This window comes from Colletes gigas, unplaced genomic scaffold, assembly GCF_013123115.1.
Source record: "Colletes gigas isolate AHSC1104 unplaced genomic scaffold, ASM1312311v1 Colletes_gigas_Sc00034, whole genome shotgun sequence".
Classification (NCBI taxonomy): domain Eukaryota; kingdom Metazoa; phylum Arthropoda; class Insecta; order Hymenoptera; family Colletidae; genus Colletes; species Colletes gigas.
In genome coordinates, this window is record NW_025106663.1 from 508175 (window position 1) to 522151 (window position 13977).

General features: G+C 42.2%; 2 protein-coding genes across 2 annotated transcripts in view; both read left to right on the plus strand.

Annotated features, from left to right (window-relative positions):
- The window catches only part of LOC122402287, a 684713-nt gene that overhangs the window by 191786 nt on the left and 478950 nt on the right, over positions 1-13977 (plus strand). The gene's annotated exons all lie outside the window — the stretch shown is intronic.
- Positions 546-6413, plus strand: LOC122402300 (cAMP-dependent protein kinase catalytic subunit 1). The gene has a single exon (XM_043404985.1). The coding sequence runs from the start codon at positions 1661-1663 to the stop codon at positions 2720-2722; it is 1062 nt and encodes a 353-aa protein (XP_043260920.1). The 5' UTR covers positions 546-1660; the 3' UTR covers positions 2723-6413.

Genomic DNA, 13977 nt, shown 5'->3' on the forward strand with positions numbered 1-13977 from the left:
TGCTGACCTGTGTTTACATTTTTGTTTGTTCAAGTATCAGGTGATTTTTATGTAAATAATGCATTGAAATTATTGATACGTGTACGATGTATCGATCAAAGCAATCGATAACGTGAATTCGTTAAAGGAATTATTGTTTTGCTCCAGAGTAGTTTATACAGAGTTCGAGTAAATTAAAAACTCTGGTTGGATTTTTACTTGAAAATATGAATAATATTCGTGAACGTGATAGAAAAATGAAAGAGAATCGACCTAAAATTGAAGATATTCGTAACACAACATACTGTTTTTTCTCGGATGACAAAAAGAGTCACATTCCCCATCGAGACGGTGACATAAACAGTCGTAGAAACAATTGACGATCCGGTACGAAACCTTGGACGATTCGTAAAGGAAAACAGCTTGCTTTGAATTAATAGTGCGCGGACGCTTTCGCATGGTGGCAGCACCTCCCGAGAAACCAGTGAAACGTTCCCGTGCTACATCTGTCGGCGACAAGTCGAAGCAGTGGCTGATCTGTGCAGCACAGTATCTCTCTTGCTTCCCGAAGCGGTACTTGGTCATTTTCGCATCCGTGCGAAATCCCGAACGAACAAGCGGAGAGAGCCGCGTCGCCATCTTTAGGAACGGTACCGATTACCTCCGCTATCGCCGCCTGTTTCGTTTTACTTTGCGCAAAGTAAATCCGCGAGTATAACAAAACAATTGGTGTATTTAGTGCAATAACGCGTACTGTATATTCAATCGCGGGGATACGCGACACATAACCGTTTGTGATGTTCGTTTAATAAGCCGAGTAAAAAGTTTCCGTGTGTGTGTGTGCCGTGTAAGTTGAGCAGACGACGTTTCGTAAGCGTTCGAGGGTTGAGAACGATCAAAATCAACGTCGTTCTCTCGATTCGTTCGACCCTCGTTCGAACAATCGTCACCGATTCTGCCGCTTGGTACGTTTAGCCCGTGAATCAACCAGTGTGCAGTGTTTTGATTTGCCGAACGAAGCGAGCGAGGCACGTCGATGGTAGTCGTCGCAGACGTACACGAATCAAGAGAGGAGTAAAAATAAAGGGGGAGTAAGGGATAGATCGAGACGGCTGTAGAGAACGACAGCAACATCGGGCTAGTACAATTGACAGGAAAGATGGCGCTAGGTACGGACGAGGATTAATGCTGACCCATTTTTCCGCGCGAAATCGCTCGGTCTCGCTTTGTCGTGCGATCAAGGGACCAGTAAAATTGGAATCGAGTGCTAGGAGTCGGTTCCTATTGTGAATTCGAACCGATAAAAAGTAAAAACGAAAGGGATAAGTCGTTTGTCGGTAGAAGTGTATTCACCGTGCGGTTCGCGCGTGTGCCCTGTTACTGCGTAAGTGTGAGTGGCCTTTTCGAGGTGTGTGGGTCTGGTTAGGGTCAGCATCGTACCGACAGGTTTCGACGAGAACAGAGGGAACGGTTGAAAGGGAACGCGTACGAAAGACGGCGCAGGTGGTACCGGGCAAAAGTAACGTAGAAGATAGCAAAATTTTTGAAGGGGCCAGGGTTTGGCGGAGCCTTGGTAGGCTCGGCTGCTGGAGAGGATCAACCAAGACGAAGACGCTGTCTTCGCGAACCTTTGGAGCTGCGTAGAGCCCTGGCCGGCTCGGGTATCAGCGCGGCTGCTAAGATGGGCAACAATGCCACGTCCTCGAACAAAAAGGTTGACGCTGCCGAGAGCGTCAAGGAGTTCCTCGACAAGGCAAAGAAGGAGTTCGAGGACAAGTGGCAGAAGAACCCGACGAACACCGCTGCCCTCGATGACTTCGAGCGTATCAAGACTCTCGGTACCGGCTCGTTCGGACGTGTTATGATAGTGCAACATAAACCGAGCAAAGAGTATTACGCCATGAAGATACTCGACAAGCAAAAGGTCGTGAAACTGAAGCAAGTCGAGCACACGCTGAACGAAAAGAGGATACTGCAAGCGATCAGTTTCCCGTTTCTGGTATCGCTGCGGTTTCATTTCAAGGATAATTCGTATCTGTACATGGTCCTGGAATATGTGCCGGGTGGCGAGATGTTCAGCCATCTGCGGAAGGTCGGCCGTTTCTCGGAACCGCATTCGCGCTTTTACGCGGCACAAATCGTACTAGCGTTCGAGTATCTTCATTATCTAAATTTGATCTACAGGGACCTGAAGCCGGAGAATCTGCTGATCGATTCTCAGGGCTACCTGAAAGTCACGGATTTCGGTTTCGCGAAAAAGGTACAGGGCAGAACATGGACCTTGTGCGGCACGCCGGAATACCTAGCCCCTGAAATAATCCTGAGCAAAGGTTACAACAAGGCCGTGGATTGGTGGGCGCTCGGTGTCCTTGTTTACGAGATGGCCGCCGGTTATCCACCCTTTTTCGCCGATCAGCCGATCCTGATCTACGAGAAGATCGTCGCCGGGAAGACGCGATTTCCCTCGCATTTCGGTTCCGATCTGAAGGACTTGCTACGTAACTTGCTGCAAGTCGATCTCACGAAAAGGTACGGGAACCTGAAGGCTGGCGTGAACGACATCAAGGGTCACAAGTGGTTCGCCAGTACCGATTGGATAGCAGTCTTCCAAAAGAAAATAGAGGCGCCGTTCATACCCAAGTGCAAAGGCCCCGGGGACACGAGCAACTTCGACGACTACGAGGAGGAGACGCTCAGGATTTCGCTGACGGAGAAGTGCGCCAAGGAGTTCGCTGAATTCTGAATTCTTGTATGGATAGAAGATGGATACACGTGTCGCGTATTTATTCATACGCGATGGTTCGTCGCTCGTTGGTCGCTTTTTGGGCGAGAGAAAGAGATAGATGAAGAAGTAAGATGGAATATTGAGAGAGAAAGAGAGAGTGCGAGGGGAGGAGGGCAGGAGCGAAAGTGCAAGGGAAGATCGCGTGCATGGAAACGGGAAAGAGAGAAAGAATACGGGTACGAGTGAGCGCGAGTGTATGATTGCGTGCGTGTACGAGGAAGCTCGGAGGCGAACTTAGGCGAAAATGATACCATTAAAAGATTTCGGTGGGACGGGTGGGGGGTGGAAGTGCAACAGAGATGGCAAATTTTGCGCTTTGTTATTTTCACGAAACGATAGTAAAACGACGTTTGTCGAGCGTATATAGAAAGAAAAGAAAACGAGACAGCGAAAGGGACAAACAAGTATAATATATATATCAATGAAAACTACATTTCGGTTGTTGCGTACACGCCATCGCCATTCGCTACTTTTTACATCAGATAATCTTTCTCCCCCCTCCAGTCAACGATGAATATATATACATATACGTACATGCGTGTGTACCCTAAAGGTGGCTTTACTGTCCGGTTTAAGGAGGAGGCGTGTGTAAAGTTTTACTCTCGATATTTATTAATCGATATCGGAAACGTCACTTAGCCCGGAATTATATTTTGTACATAATAGTGTCACTGTCTTAATGAATGTTCCCCGAGGCCCCCTTTACACCACGCCCCTCTTCTTCATCGTCCTGCCTCTTTTAGCACATACGTTTACAAGACTTGAGAGTAGTCATAATTCACCAACAATCAATTGTCATGTCGTGCATTGTTGTCTATTTGTCTACAAAGAATTCTTCTTCGTCGTTGAGAAAATTTTGTCACGATACGATCCCATATTCATATCGCTAGTCGTTGAACGATGATTATTCCGTTGGAGTAATGTTTATATACGACTCGTTTTTTTTCATCGATTGCCCGCTTTGGACAACATCGGAGGGGAAATAGCGAAAGAGGGAAAGAGAGAGAGAGAGAGAGACGTTTATTATAGTATATTGTGAATCTTATAACAAAAAATACTCGTTATATACCGGCTACAGATGCTCGTTGTTGAATTATTGTACCTAGCGTGAATGAGATGAGCAGAGAAACAGAAAGGGAGAACAAAACAAGAGCGAATGGGAGGGAGGGAAAGATAGAGAGAGAGTGTGTGTATGCGTGTGGGACGGGGACAAAAGAGTATTTATGAAATTGGGCGGCAGGGTGGGGGAGGGGGGATACGAGCAAATGAGGATTCATTTTTGGAATGTTTTTAATAGAGGACCACCGGCGTTCGTACATAGATACATTGTAAGAGTAATTCATATGTCGCCTTAAGTTGCTGTACGCAAATGAAGCAACGTTATCTTTTATATAGAGCTGCACTTTTAGTACGGAATGTAAACATACGGACAATCCTGATCGCGCGAACGAACAAAAGGAGAAGAAACAATTGAACGAACGCGTACCGTGAGAATGAAATATATTTCGTCGGATAATAGAGGCACCGGGATTTTATCAGCGACAGCGAATATTGCCGAAAGACGCGTTTGTTGATTTTTTAGATTACTTTCTTTCGCGGTAAATTACGACCATTAACGAATAACGTGAGATTAAGGAAACACCAATAACGGGAGAACGATTTTACGATTTTACGACGATACAGGGACGTATACAGAGCAAACATATTAACTTTCTACGAATAGCTCGTTGGCATAATCGTGGTGGGTGTTTAATTATTATCTGATAGAAATATTGTGCGGTTAAACGCCGCGCACAGGGTCATTGCGAGCATAGAGATACGTATCGATTCGATTTGGTGGTTTGGTCAAGATGTTGGTCGATGGGAGAGGATAAATCTATGGTCTGTGGTAATATCAGTCAACTACGTACTGTGGTTTCCACTTTCGTTCAACTTTGTCCTCTTTACGAGCGAGACGAAACTTTACGATCGAAATTGCAGCTGAAAAGAGAAGGATAGAAACGATAGAGGGAGAAAAAGGAGAACGTAGCGGGAAATAGAAGCCGAGTTCTATCGATAGGCACACTTTTCCGCGTACCATGCGTGCGTCCCTATCTATACAAGGTGTCCCGTAATTCCTGATAAGATCAAAGTGGGGGTTATTGTATTCACAAATCATTCCGAAGCTAGTCAAACTCGAACAATCGTCTCTTATAGTTGCTGATCTTCCGTCGATTCTCTTCTCAATTTATATTAGTACCAAAGATATCGTTTTTTTTGAGGAATTAGAATTCTATTCATAGAAGCTTCGCATTATCGTTGCGATTCGATCTGCTAAATTTAACTAGCGTTACTTTATATACAGAGATTCGTGTAAAAACGCGATTGGATCTTCTGCCAGCTCCCATAGATTCGAACTAACCAGCTTGTATCGATGGTCACTTTCCGTCTTACGTTCTCGGATTGGAATTAATTATTCATTGAACATAGATCAAATGCAATTCTGCTCATGAAAAGCGGTCAATTGCGTTAGTTTATTGTTTCATATCATATAACGCTTCGCCTTCAGCGTCCATTAATACCGTTGCACACAGTAGAATAGTTGTTGCTTCCATCGCTGTAACGATCATACAAAAACGATATCACGTTAATAGATTTTTAACAATTAGATCGAACGCCAGTCTAAGTATTTCGTTGGGAATATTTTTAAAATTTTTAGATAATTTAGTTTTTTTTCTTGGAGAGCATAGAGCAGGCTTTTACTGTGATGTCTGGAATGAAGTATATTTTTAACCATCTAAAATCCTATAAAATAACTCCTTGCAAGTAATATGTACGCTATCGTGAGAATAACTCGATAATATCGAACAGCAACTATCTAATGGGAAACATATGGACGTGGAAATGTTCCTATCATCACAGTTTTATCAACTGCAGAACGCAATAGCAGTTGATATTACCTTTGTCCTTTCTTCTGACGGAAGCTTCTATCGAAAATCGATCAAGCGTTGCGCTTTTAGCTCGCCAAATCCGCCGGAAGATTTGTACAATAATAAAAAGGCCGCGTATATCGTGTAAAATTTCAACTTTCCTCCGATCCTCCATCGAACTTCATAAACAGAAAATACCTGAAAGTAGATTCGCCGAAGTAAAATTCCACAAATTTCCTCGGTTTGCATTCGATTTGCACCTGGAATTACACGCGCAACTTTAATCCTGATTAATCCGAGATTTTTTACATGAAATTTCAAGATTTTAACTCGCGCTGAGATATTGGAGGCAATTAAAAAAAATGGTAGGAGAGAAACGGGGCGAATTAGAGTAGTATGACCGTAACAGTATTGCAGCGCTACTCCACCGTAGTCGTAAAAGTTACGATTGGGCAGTTAACGACCAATTTACTTTGAGACAAGACGAGCATGTTTGCTCGCCGTGCGCTGGCTATTATTCAGGAATAACTGCGTACAAAGGTTCCCTTAAAAACCGTGCATTCTGATATCAAAGAGCGAAACAATTGGAAGGAGATTGCGTACAATACCATTAATAACCGATACGTTTGAACGAACGTAAACGATCACGTTTATCGACAGATATCTATTTTGCATATAGCCATTTCGGGTAGGAAACGCGTAATCTCCGGTGATTAGCGTACCAGAGACATTTGCACGTCGTTCAGCGTTTAGTGTCGTTCGTAATCTGAACAAAGATTTTTTTTTTTAACAAATACAGCGTGTACGTTGGTAGGAGTCTGGCACGGTAACCAGTCGTTTCAAGGACGAGTACTTGGATACTCGTAGAAATCAGTGCAGCAGATATACGTTAGAGGTTGGCAAAAGAACAAGATTGCGTCAGAGGTTCGCGGACGCAAAAAAAGACATCGAGAGAATCGCTGAGGGGGTTCAGCGATTAGAAACAATAGAGACGCAACGTCGAGGATGTTTTTGATCGATATGGGTGTTAACTGGTAATGCGTAATACCGTAGGACGGATATTATGGGAATATCTGGGTAGATCTTGTTAGGAATTACTCTAAGCTATCGTCATTGTCGTGCATGTTCGGTTGATTCCAAGGGATTTGTTGGGGGGAGTCTCTATTAGCTCGAACATTGTACACTAGGGTCAGCCATTTACCATGTTAACCCTTCAGTTACCTTACATCTAAATCATTTTCTAGGTCCTTCTCGTTGTTAAATAAGGTCAAATTTTCCTTTTCTTCTGTTTCGATTACGTGTTTTTTGCCAAGATGGCAATTTAAATTTCTCCGCGTTAGCGCCGTTGGCAGTCTGATGGATATCGTTTCATCAGCCAACATTCCATTCTCAGAGTCGATTGTTACAGTATGCATATCGTAGACTTTGAGCAATCCTCATGAAGCCATTTTGATATCGGGTTACATGTATAGCAAGGAAAAGTTTCTTTCATCGTTCTGTTCTTCGCAGATCGAGTAGCCAAGTTGTGCACGCGTTGCATAATTATTTAGCTCCGACACAGTACTTAAACGAAGAAGAAAGGAAAGTTTATAATTGCAATGGAACGAAGATCCGCTTAACAATCAAGCACGCGATAAAAAGATTTTGCATAGGATTCTCACAGGATGTTTTGATCATTCTGGGGACGAAAGGAAATGTTTGTTTCTTTCGATTTTATTCACCAAAAATGATCGTAATTGACCATTTTACACGAAACGTGGTCGTTTCCTTTTCTCCCTGGAATTGGGGTGTAAAATTGACATTGTAAGGAACATCTGTTCGTGGGGAAGGGTTGTTTTTCTATCGACACGTACGATCAGCGTTATCGAGCGCGCAAGAAGGACCATCGGTAGTAAATTAATCGTCGGGCCATTCAGCCGACGTTCCTCATCTGTGGCTGTGCTCACGATAGTGTTTCTGCTTCTCAGATGTTATCGCCAGCTCGTTCTCGCGTGTAGAGAGTCACTCACGACGAGACTAAATCCCGTTATCCCAAAACACGAGCTGTGCACTCGCAAAAAACGAACAAATGGTTTATCCTCGCGGTCATTTCTGCACGAGTTCACCTGGATCGTTCGATCTATGCTTTTGGGAATCGGTACGATCGACACACAATGCGCGGAATCGGCAATCAGTAGCTGTAAAAAGAAAAATATATATTTTCTCTCTATCGACGTTACGCGACGGGTAAATGACGGTATTCTTCTACTTGATGCGTGATTGCAGGGTCAGACATTTTCTATGTAAACTTCGAGAACCACATCTTTGAATATGAGCTTCGCCCTATCGAGAAACAGAGATTTTCTCGGAGAGTATTTTCTATTAAAAAGTATAGAAACAATGAAATAGCGAAGGAATGAAATTGTTTAAGCGCTTTAGTAGGTAATTCTTTCAATTTAGTCGTTTTATTCGAGCACTATTATCCGATCCATTTGTTCTAAATGATACAACGCGTTTGAATAATCGTTCGAACGTTCATTGGAAATAAGAAAAAGTACAGTCAGGAAAATTCTGAAGGTTTTAGTCCGAGGAATAGTCGAGTAGTTTAGCGATTCGTTCGCCGATATATTGCACTAAAGTGCCAACTGAATTTATCAGAATCTCTTATGGAGTATCTATCTGTCTCTGTATATTCGTCTAAGTGTCTCTCTTAAACATAATATTAAGCGAAGAAGGCTGTGACCTTGTTCACGAATCGGAACTACTTTTCTCTTCTTCATAAAAATGATTATCATCGAGTGTCTATCGGTGGAAATTGTCCCGTTGGTGTTACTAGAATCTAAAATAATTAGGACATGGACGTGGTGATTAGAACGAGCCATTTTATTAATTTATGAAATTTTATTTTCAAACGATGCATTCGATACGATCTCTCAATTTGTTTCATCGTCTAATCAAGCTCCGAGTTTATCGATATCGCGAACGAAATTTTATTATTTTCCACGTGTCTGATCGTAATAAAAAGTAGACGAATTCGAACCAAATAACGTTTATATTAAATTGAATCTCGATCGTGGGAACAATTTAATCAATTTTCCTGGTTTTCGATGGACGCAGAATATCTTTTCATCTGTTATTTCATCGTTCTTTTCATTGTCGTCGAAATACGTAAGAGATAACGAGTTTCGCGAGGGTGTAACCGCTTTCGATGCGTGCTGATAAGGAAACAATTACTCTCGCGAGAAGTACGCGTCGTAAAATTACGACGGCAGACGGTTCGATGCAATTGTAACGTCGTTTTCCATCTGTCGAACACTCTCCATTTACGTATCGCGTAATTTTAGTACGGTGATGCAACTTAAATAGCGACTATCGCGATCTCGAACGCGGCTCGATCGTACGAGTTCCGTTCCAGCAACATTGAAACTCCTCCAGTTTAAATTCGCTGCTCGAACGATCGAGAAAAAGGGTAGATCCGTAGGTGTCGAGGAAATAATTTCTTTTTGGAGTCGTTGGAAAATGAAATTCATGCAATAAAGGGCCAACATTCGCGTCCCTGTACTATCATTCACGTATCGCGACCGACATATCGTGTTAGATATTTCATTAAATTATAGCTAAATATATTTGATAGTGAACACACGTAGCGACGTACTCTAACTCTCTAAGTTCTACTTCCTTCGAATAAATCTGCACTTTTATTTAAATTCTAATCAAATTCCGTAAGCTGAGTTAGCTATGTTTTAATTGAATGCAGATTGTTTGTGTTCGATGATCGAACGCGTGTCTCGAGGCAATATCGTCTGTCGCGACCAGATTCCTCTGATTTTGGCTCGAAACGTAGACGCGTCCAGATCGACGAAATGCAGGTAGACGAGCCTTTCATGCTCGTTACTATACAAAGTAGTTAGCCTTGATGAAGTTCGTTGCTTTCGCGTACACAATGCCTCGACCTCTGAAGGCTGGCTGCATTCATTGAACGCTCAGCCCGCCCACAGGATTTTTTATTTTTCGTCGCCAATCGAAGTCGTTTCGCTGGCCTCGTTAATCTTTCCCAAACGCGGCGACAAAAAAGGATATCGTCGTTAAGTTTCACTTCTACGCGCGTTTAAGATTTTTTAGATAGAGCTTTTTCGATGAGAAACAGAAAAGAATCGTGTTATTTTCCGATTCTTTCCCTTAGAATAATTTTTCGGAGAGAGCGAAGTTTTTGGATCAAAGTACCGTGTACTTTGCTGTATAATTTTGTTTGTACATACGAGAAGTAATCATGGTCCTCGTTGGTCTTCGAGCAGAACATTTTTTTATACCCATAAGGAGGATCATGATCTCTATCGGGCATCGAGTCTGTTTTTTTTTTGTAATTAGAATTGTTTCTTTCTTTTTTTAGTTTCTAATCTGAAACCGTGTGACGAACGTATCTAAAATTCTTATCTAGTTTGATGTTAATATGTAAGATATGTTGAGAACGTATTAGAGAGAAAACTTATTATTGTTCTCGTTATTTCGTTGTACAAAGGTTAATCGAGATTGCGATCAAATTTAGTTGAATTCGATAGGGAAATCGACGAGAGTGTTACGCCTCGTTGAAATTGATATTCTATCCGATGTCTTGGTTTCCAAGTCCAAGAGTCGATCATGTATCCTTTGGCTCGAGCGATGGCTACGAATGTGACCGTAGTTAGCCTGTAGAATCCGTCGTATCACCGTCGTATCTGGTCCCCAGATGCGACACTATATCGAACGACTGTTGTAATTATGCATTAGCTTTCGATATTGGCTCTCGTGCGTTTTAGCGTTGATCGATCCATCGATACTTTGCATACCGCTCTGCGACGTCTACTAGTTCCTCGAGTCATCTAGCGGTAAATCAATTACGACGAAGATCCGACATGGAACGTTGGAGCAGACAGTCTTCTAGTTCATTATCGAATCATGCTTCGAACATCTTCTCAATACCACAAACATTCGATGTACTTATTCGAAAATTTCTAAAATCCCCCGAACCGACAAATTTCCATTTCTTTTCCATCAAATTAAAAATTTTATTCTCAATTCGTGGATATCAAACTTATGGGACGACCTGATGGTTTTGGAGGATTTCGAACGTTGTCGATTCAACCGAGCACAGAGTGGCTTACGTAGGTATGAAATAATCGAAGGCTGCCCGATTGGAAATGGTAATCGGTTAATGAACGAAACCACGCGTGCTCGATAGCCGTGTGCCCGCACATAGTTCGATGAACGTACGTACATGTACTTAAATGCTTCGACTTTCCGAGAGTAATCGGCCAATGCAAATGAAACAATTCATCGTGGCTCGCCTCGATGTTGTACTTGAACGTGGCATACGTATTTATACCCACACACCGACGCGTCTCGTTATAATCCTCCTCGACTTTGTTCCAACGTTTCTGCGTTCCGCTGGTTTGCATTAAAAATTCGTTTCTCATCTTCGCGTCCACCTTTCCTTTCATAATTACAGAGAATCTCGAAGGAACGCTGCAACGATCATTTACATTGGCAAACAATGCCAATTTTACAATTTTCATCCACGAAAGTTCGATCGTTTTCAAAGTCCTTTCAATAGTTTCTTTTAGTGTACATTTTTCGAACAATAATACCTGCAATTGTCTATAATAATCGACCTAGTTTAATCCACTTTCCAAGCTCGTCGTTCTTTAATCGAAAGAATGTTCCACGTTTGTGTTGCTTTCGTATTCGTAGGTTTAAACGCTGAGAAATGTTTGTCCATCGCGCCAGCACTGTTTGGAAGCATGATTAATTTCCATAACCGTAATAGCTCTCTAATTTCTAGTGTAAGAAGCAATTCTTCGAAAGGGTGATCTGTGATGTTTAGTCGATCTGCTTCGCCTCCTGTAAGCGTGTCTGAGATCAAAGCTTTCGTTCTAATTCTCGCTAATATCTTCTAATTTCTCTTCTGTGTTTTTTTGAAAATTCATTGCTTAGAACAGGATAATCAATGGACACGTTCAGACAGCTGAACAGGAATAGATTTGGCGCTAGAAGTAATTCGAAAAATTAATTTATTTCAGACGAATCGAGAATCTCTGTTAAGACAAATACGAACCATCGGTTTTATCTCGTTTCTGTGTTCTTACATGCATACAGGTGTAAACGAATATGTACAATATATTAAGTAAGGGTACGTAATACTAAAACGAAAGGAATTCTTTATCGTAGCTAATTCTAGTCGCGACGGGATATTAAGGGAACTTGGAATAGCTGTAACGCGTATCTAGGGAATTACGTACACCGTCCAAGACCTTCCGATTTTAAGGGTGAACCAATCAAACTGGTGCAACGCTCGAAAAAACATATAAACACTCATATAAATATAATAATTCGTATCTTTTTGCATTGTAGTTTCTTTAGAATTAAAATTTCCCAATTTTTGTTTCGTTCATATTGAGATACGTTTTTTCGAGCGTCGTAGTCGGTAAGAGTTTGAGAAGGATGATAACGTTTGCGAGTGTTTTACTGTTCGTGTAATTTATGGGCGTACGAGTAAACCGATTGTCCGAGATATTTACATCTGTGTAAACCAAGTGCTGGTAGAATGGAAGATTGCTTTCGTGATAGCGTCTGCAGTGGCACAGTGGTTCGAACGCAATTATTCGCTGTTCTTTTTATTTTTTTTTTCGTTGGTAAGGTGTACCGGATACGAGTCTCGATCGTTAACGAACACGGTGACGTAACCGGAAGATAAAGTCTCGAAAATGGTTTTCACGAAGGTAAAAATACGTTGGATTCCAGGGATCGAGGATTATTTGGGGTCTATTGATTAACTGCTTCCGTGAAAATTAATTAGGAACGTTGTACGAAAATTAATTAGCACGACCTTATAGTTGGATCGTCTGGTTATGTCACACGTGTTATCGAACGTTAACGTTCTCGCATGTATCGGTGGAATCTCTATAGTTGGAAAGAATAATCCAATTTGTGGTCGTGTGGCTAGGTCACAGAATTCTTCATTTCCCCCGTAAACTAGTCGAGAACATATTGAATACATAAACGATATCTCTGTTTATCTTAAGCGACCCGGAGAAGTCGAGATGTTCTGCTTTTTATTATTTTAGCTTTAACGAAGAATCTCCATGTTCCTCATTCTCGACGTTCAGCACTAAATAATCGCCTGTGATCGATTACGTTTCCATTCTGCTTATACAAAGGGTTAACGCGATTATCAACCACCCGACAGGTCTCGTTTATAACAGCAGAATGCTGCGTGTTACCATTTACACGAGAGACTGTACGCGTAGTCTCCAACCTTTGACTTTTTAATAGAAACACCCTAGAATATCGAATTCCCTTGATATTTAATCGAAAACCAGACACGGTAAGAAAATTGCATTTTCTGTAAATCCAACTTCGTCCGTCGAGGTGGCAGTTTGCTCGAGTTTTACATCTGAAAGATCCAAACATCTCTCTTTTTTTAATACTTGGTGCTCCATGCATCCGTCCACTCCCATACTTCTTCGTATGCCAGCATTCGTTCGTTTCGAGCAACCTCTTTGCTGGTGGAATTTCTCTTCTTTGGCTGTTCCCTTCTTCCTAGCGTGTGTCCCCGAATCACTGACCTGGCGTTTCCCCCCCCATAGTGTCATCGACAATAATCTCTGTTGGGATTACTTCCTCGATTCGCAGTTCCGTGTCAATGCGCGCACACTCGCGTCAAACGACTCGAACACACGTACACCCTCCATCCAGTACGATTTTAGACAGCGTAAAAAATAAAAATGCGTGTCCCTTTCATGGTCGAAAATTTCGAAACGCTGCGACGCCGGATAGACGCGGTTCTATTGATTTTCCTTGGTCGCGTGTATGTGTACGAGAGAGTGTCGTTCACCTGTCTTGTCCGCCGATACGTTATCAACGATATTCAGATCTTGCCCCGAGAAATTCTTCCCTCGATGGTAATTTGGTGAAACCGGGGGGCTTGCAACGCGAATCGATCAAGGCATTTTGTTTTTCCTCGAAGCGAAAGTTAACGATCGCGCACGATTACTTCTTCGCCGCCAGGTAATCGAGGTTTCGAAATTCTGGCCCCGTTTAGTTGCATTATCGGGGACGCTACCGATTTTTCGTACAATAATTTGCACAGCTGTCGACGATAACAGTAATCTGTAAATGGTGTACAGTTTGTGCAGGTTGGAACTAGGGCTGGAACTGCTTTTATTTGGATGCTTGTATTCGAATGGCGTGTTGTAGATCACGAATCAAGATCATTCTTAACCCTTTACAGACCAAATTATCGTTTCATTCGGTACACGATTGAAAGGCGACTAAAAACAACGTAATATT

Bases quoted from the DNA above. Each gene is read 5' to 3' on its own strand.
- LOC122402300 (XM_043404985.1), top strand. From the start codon at position 1,661: ATGGGCAACAATGCCACGTCCTCGAACAAAAAGGTTGACGCTGCCGAG.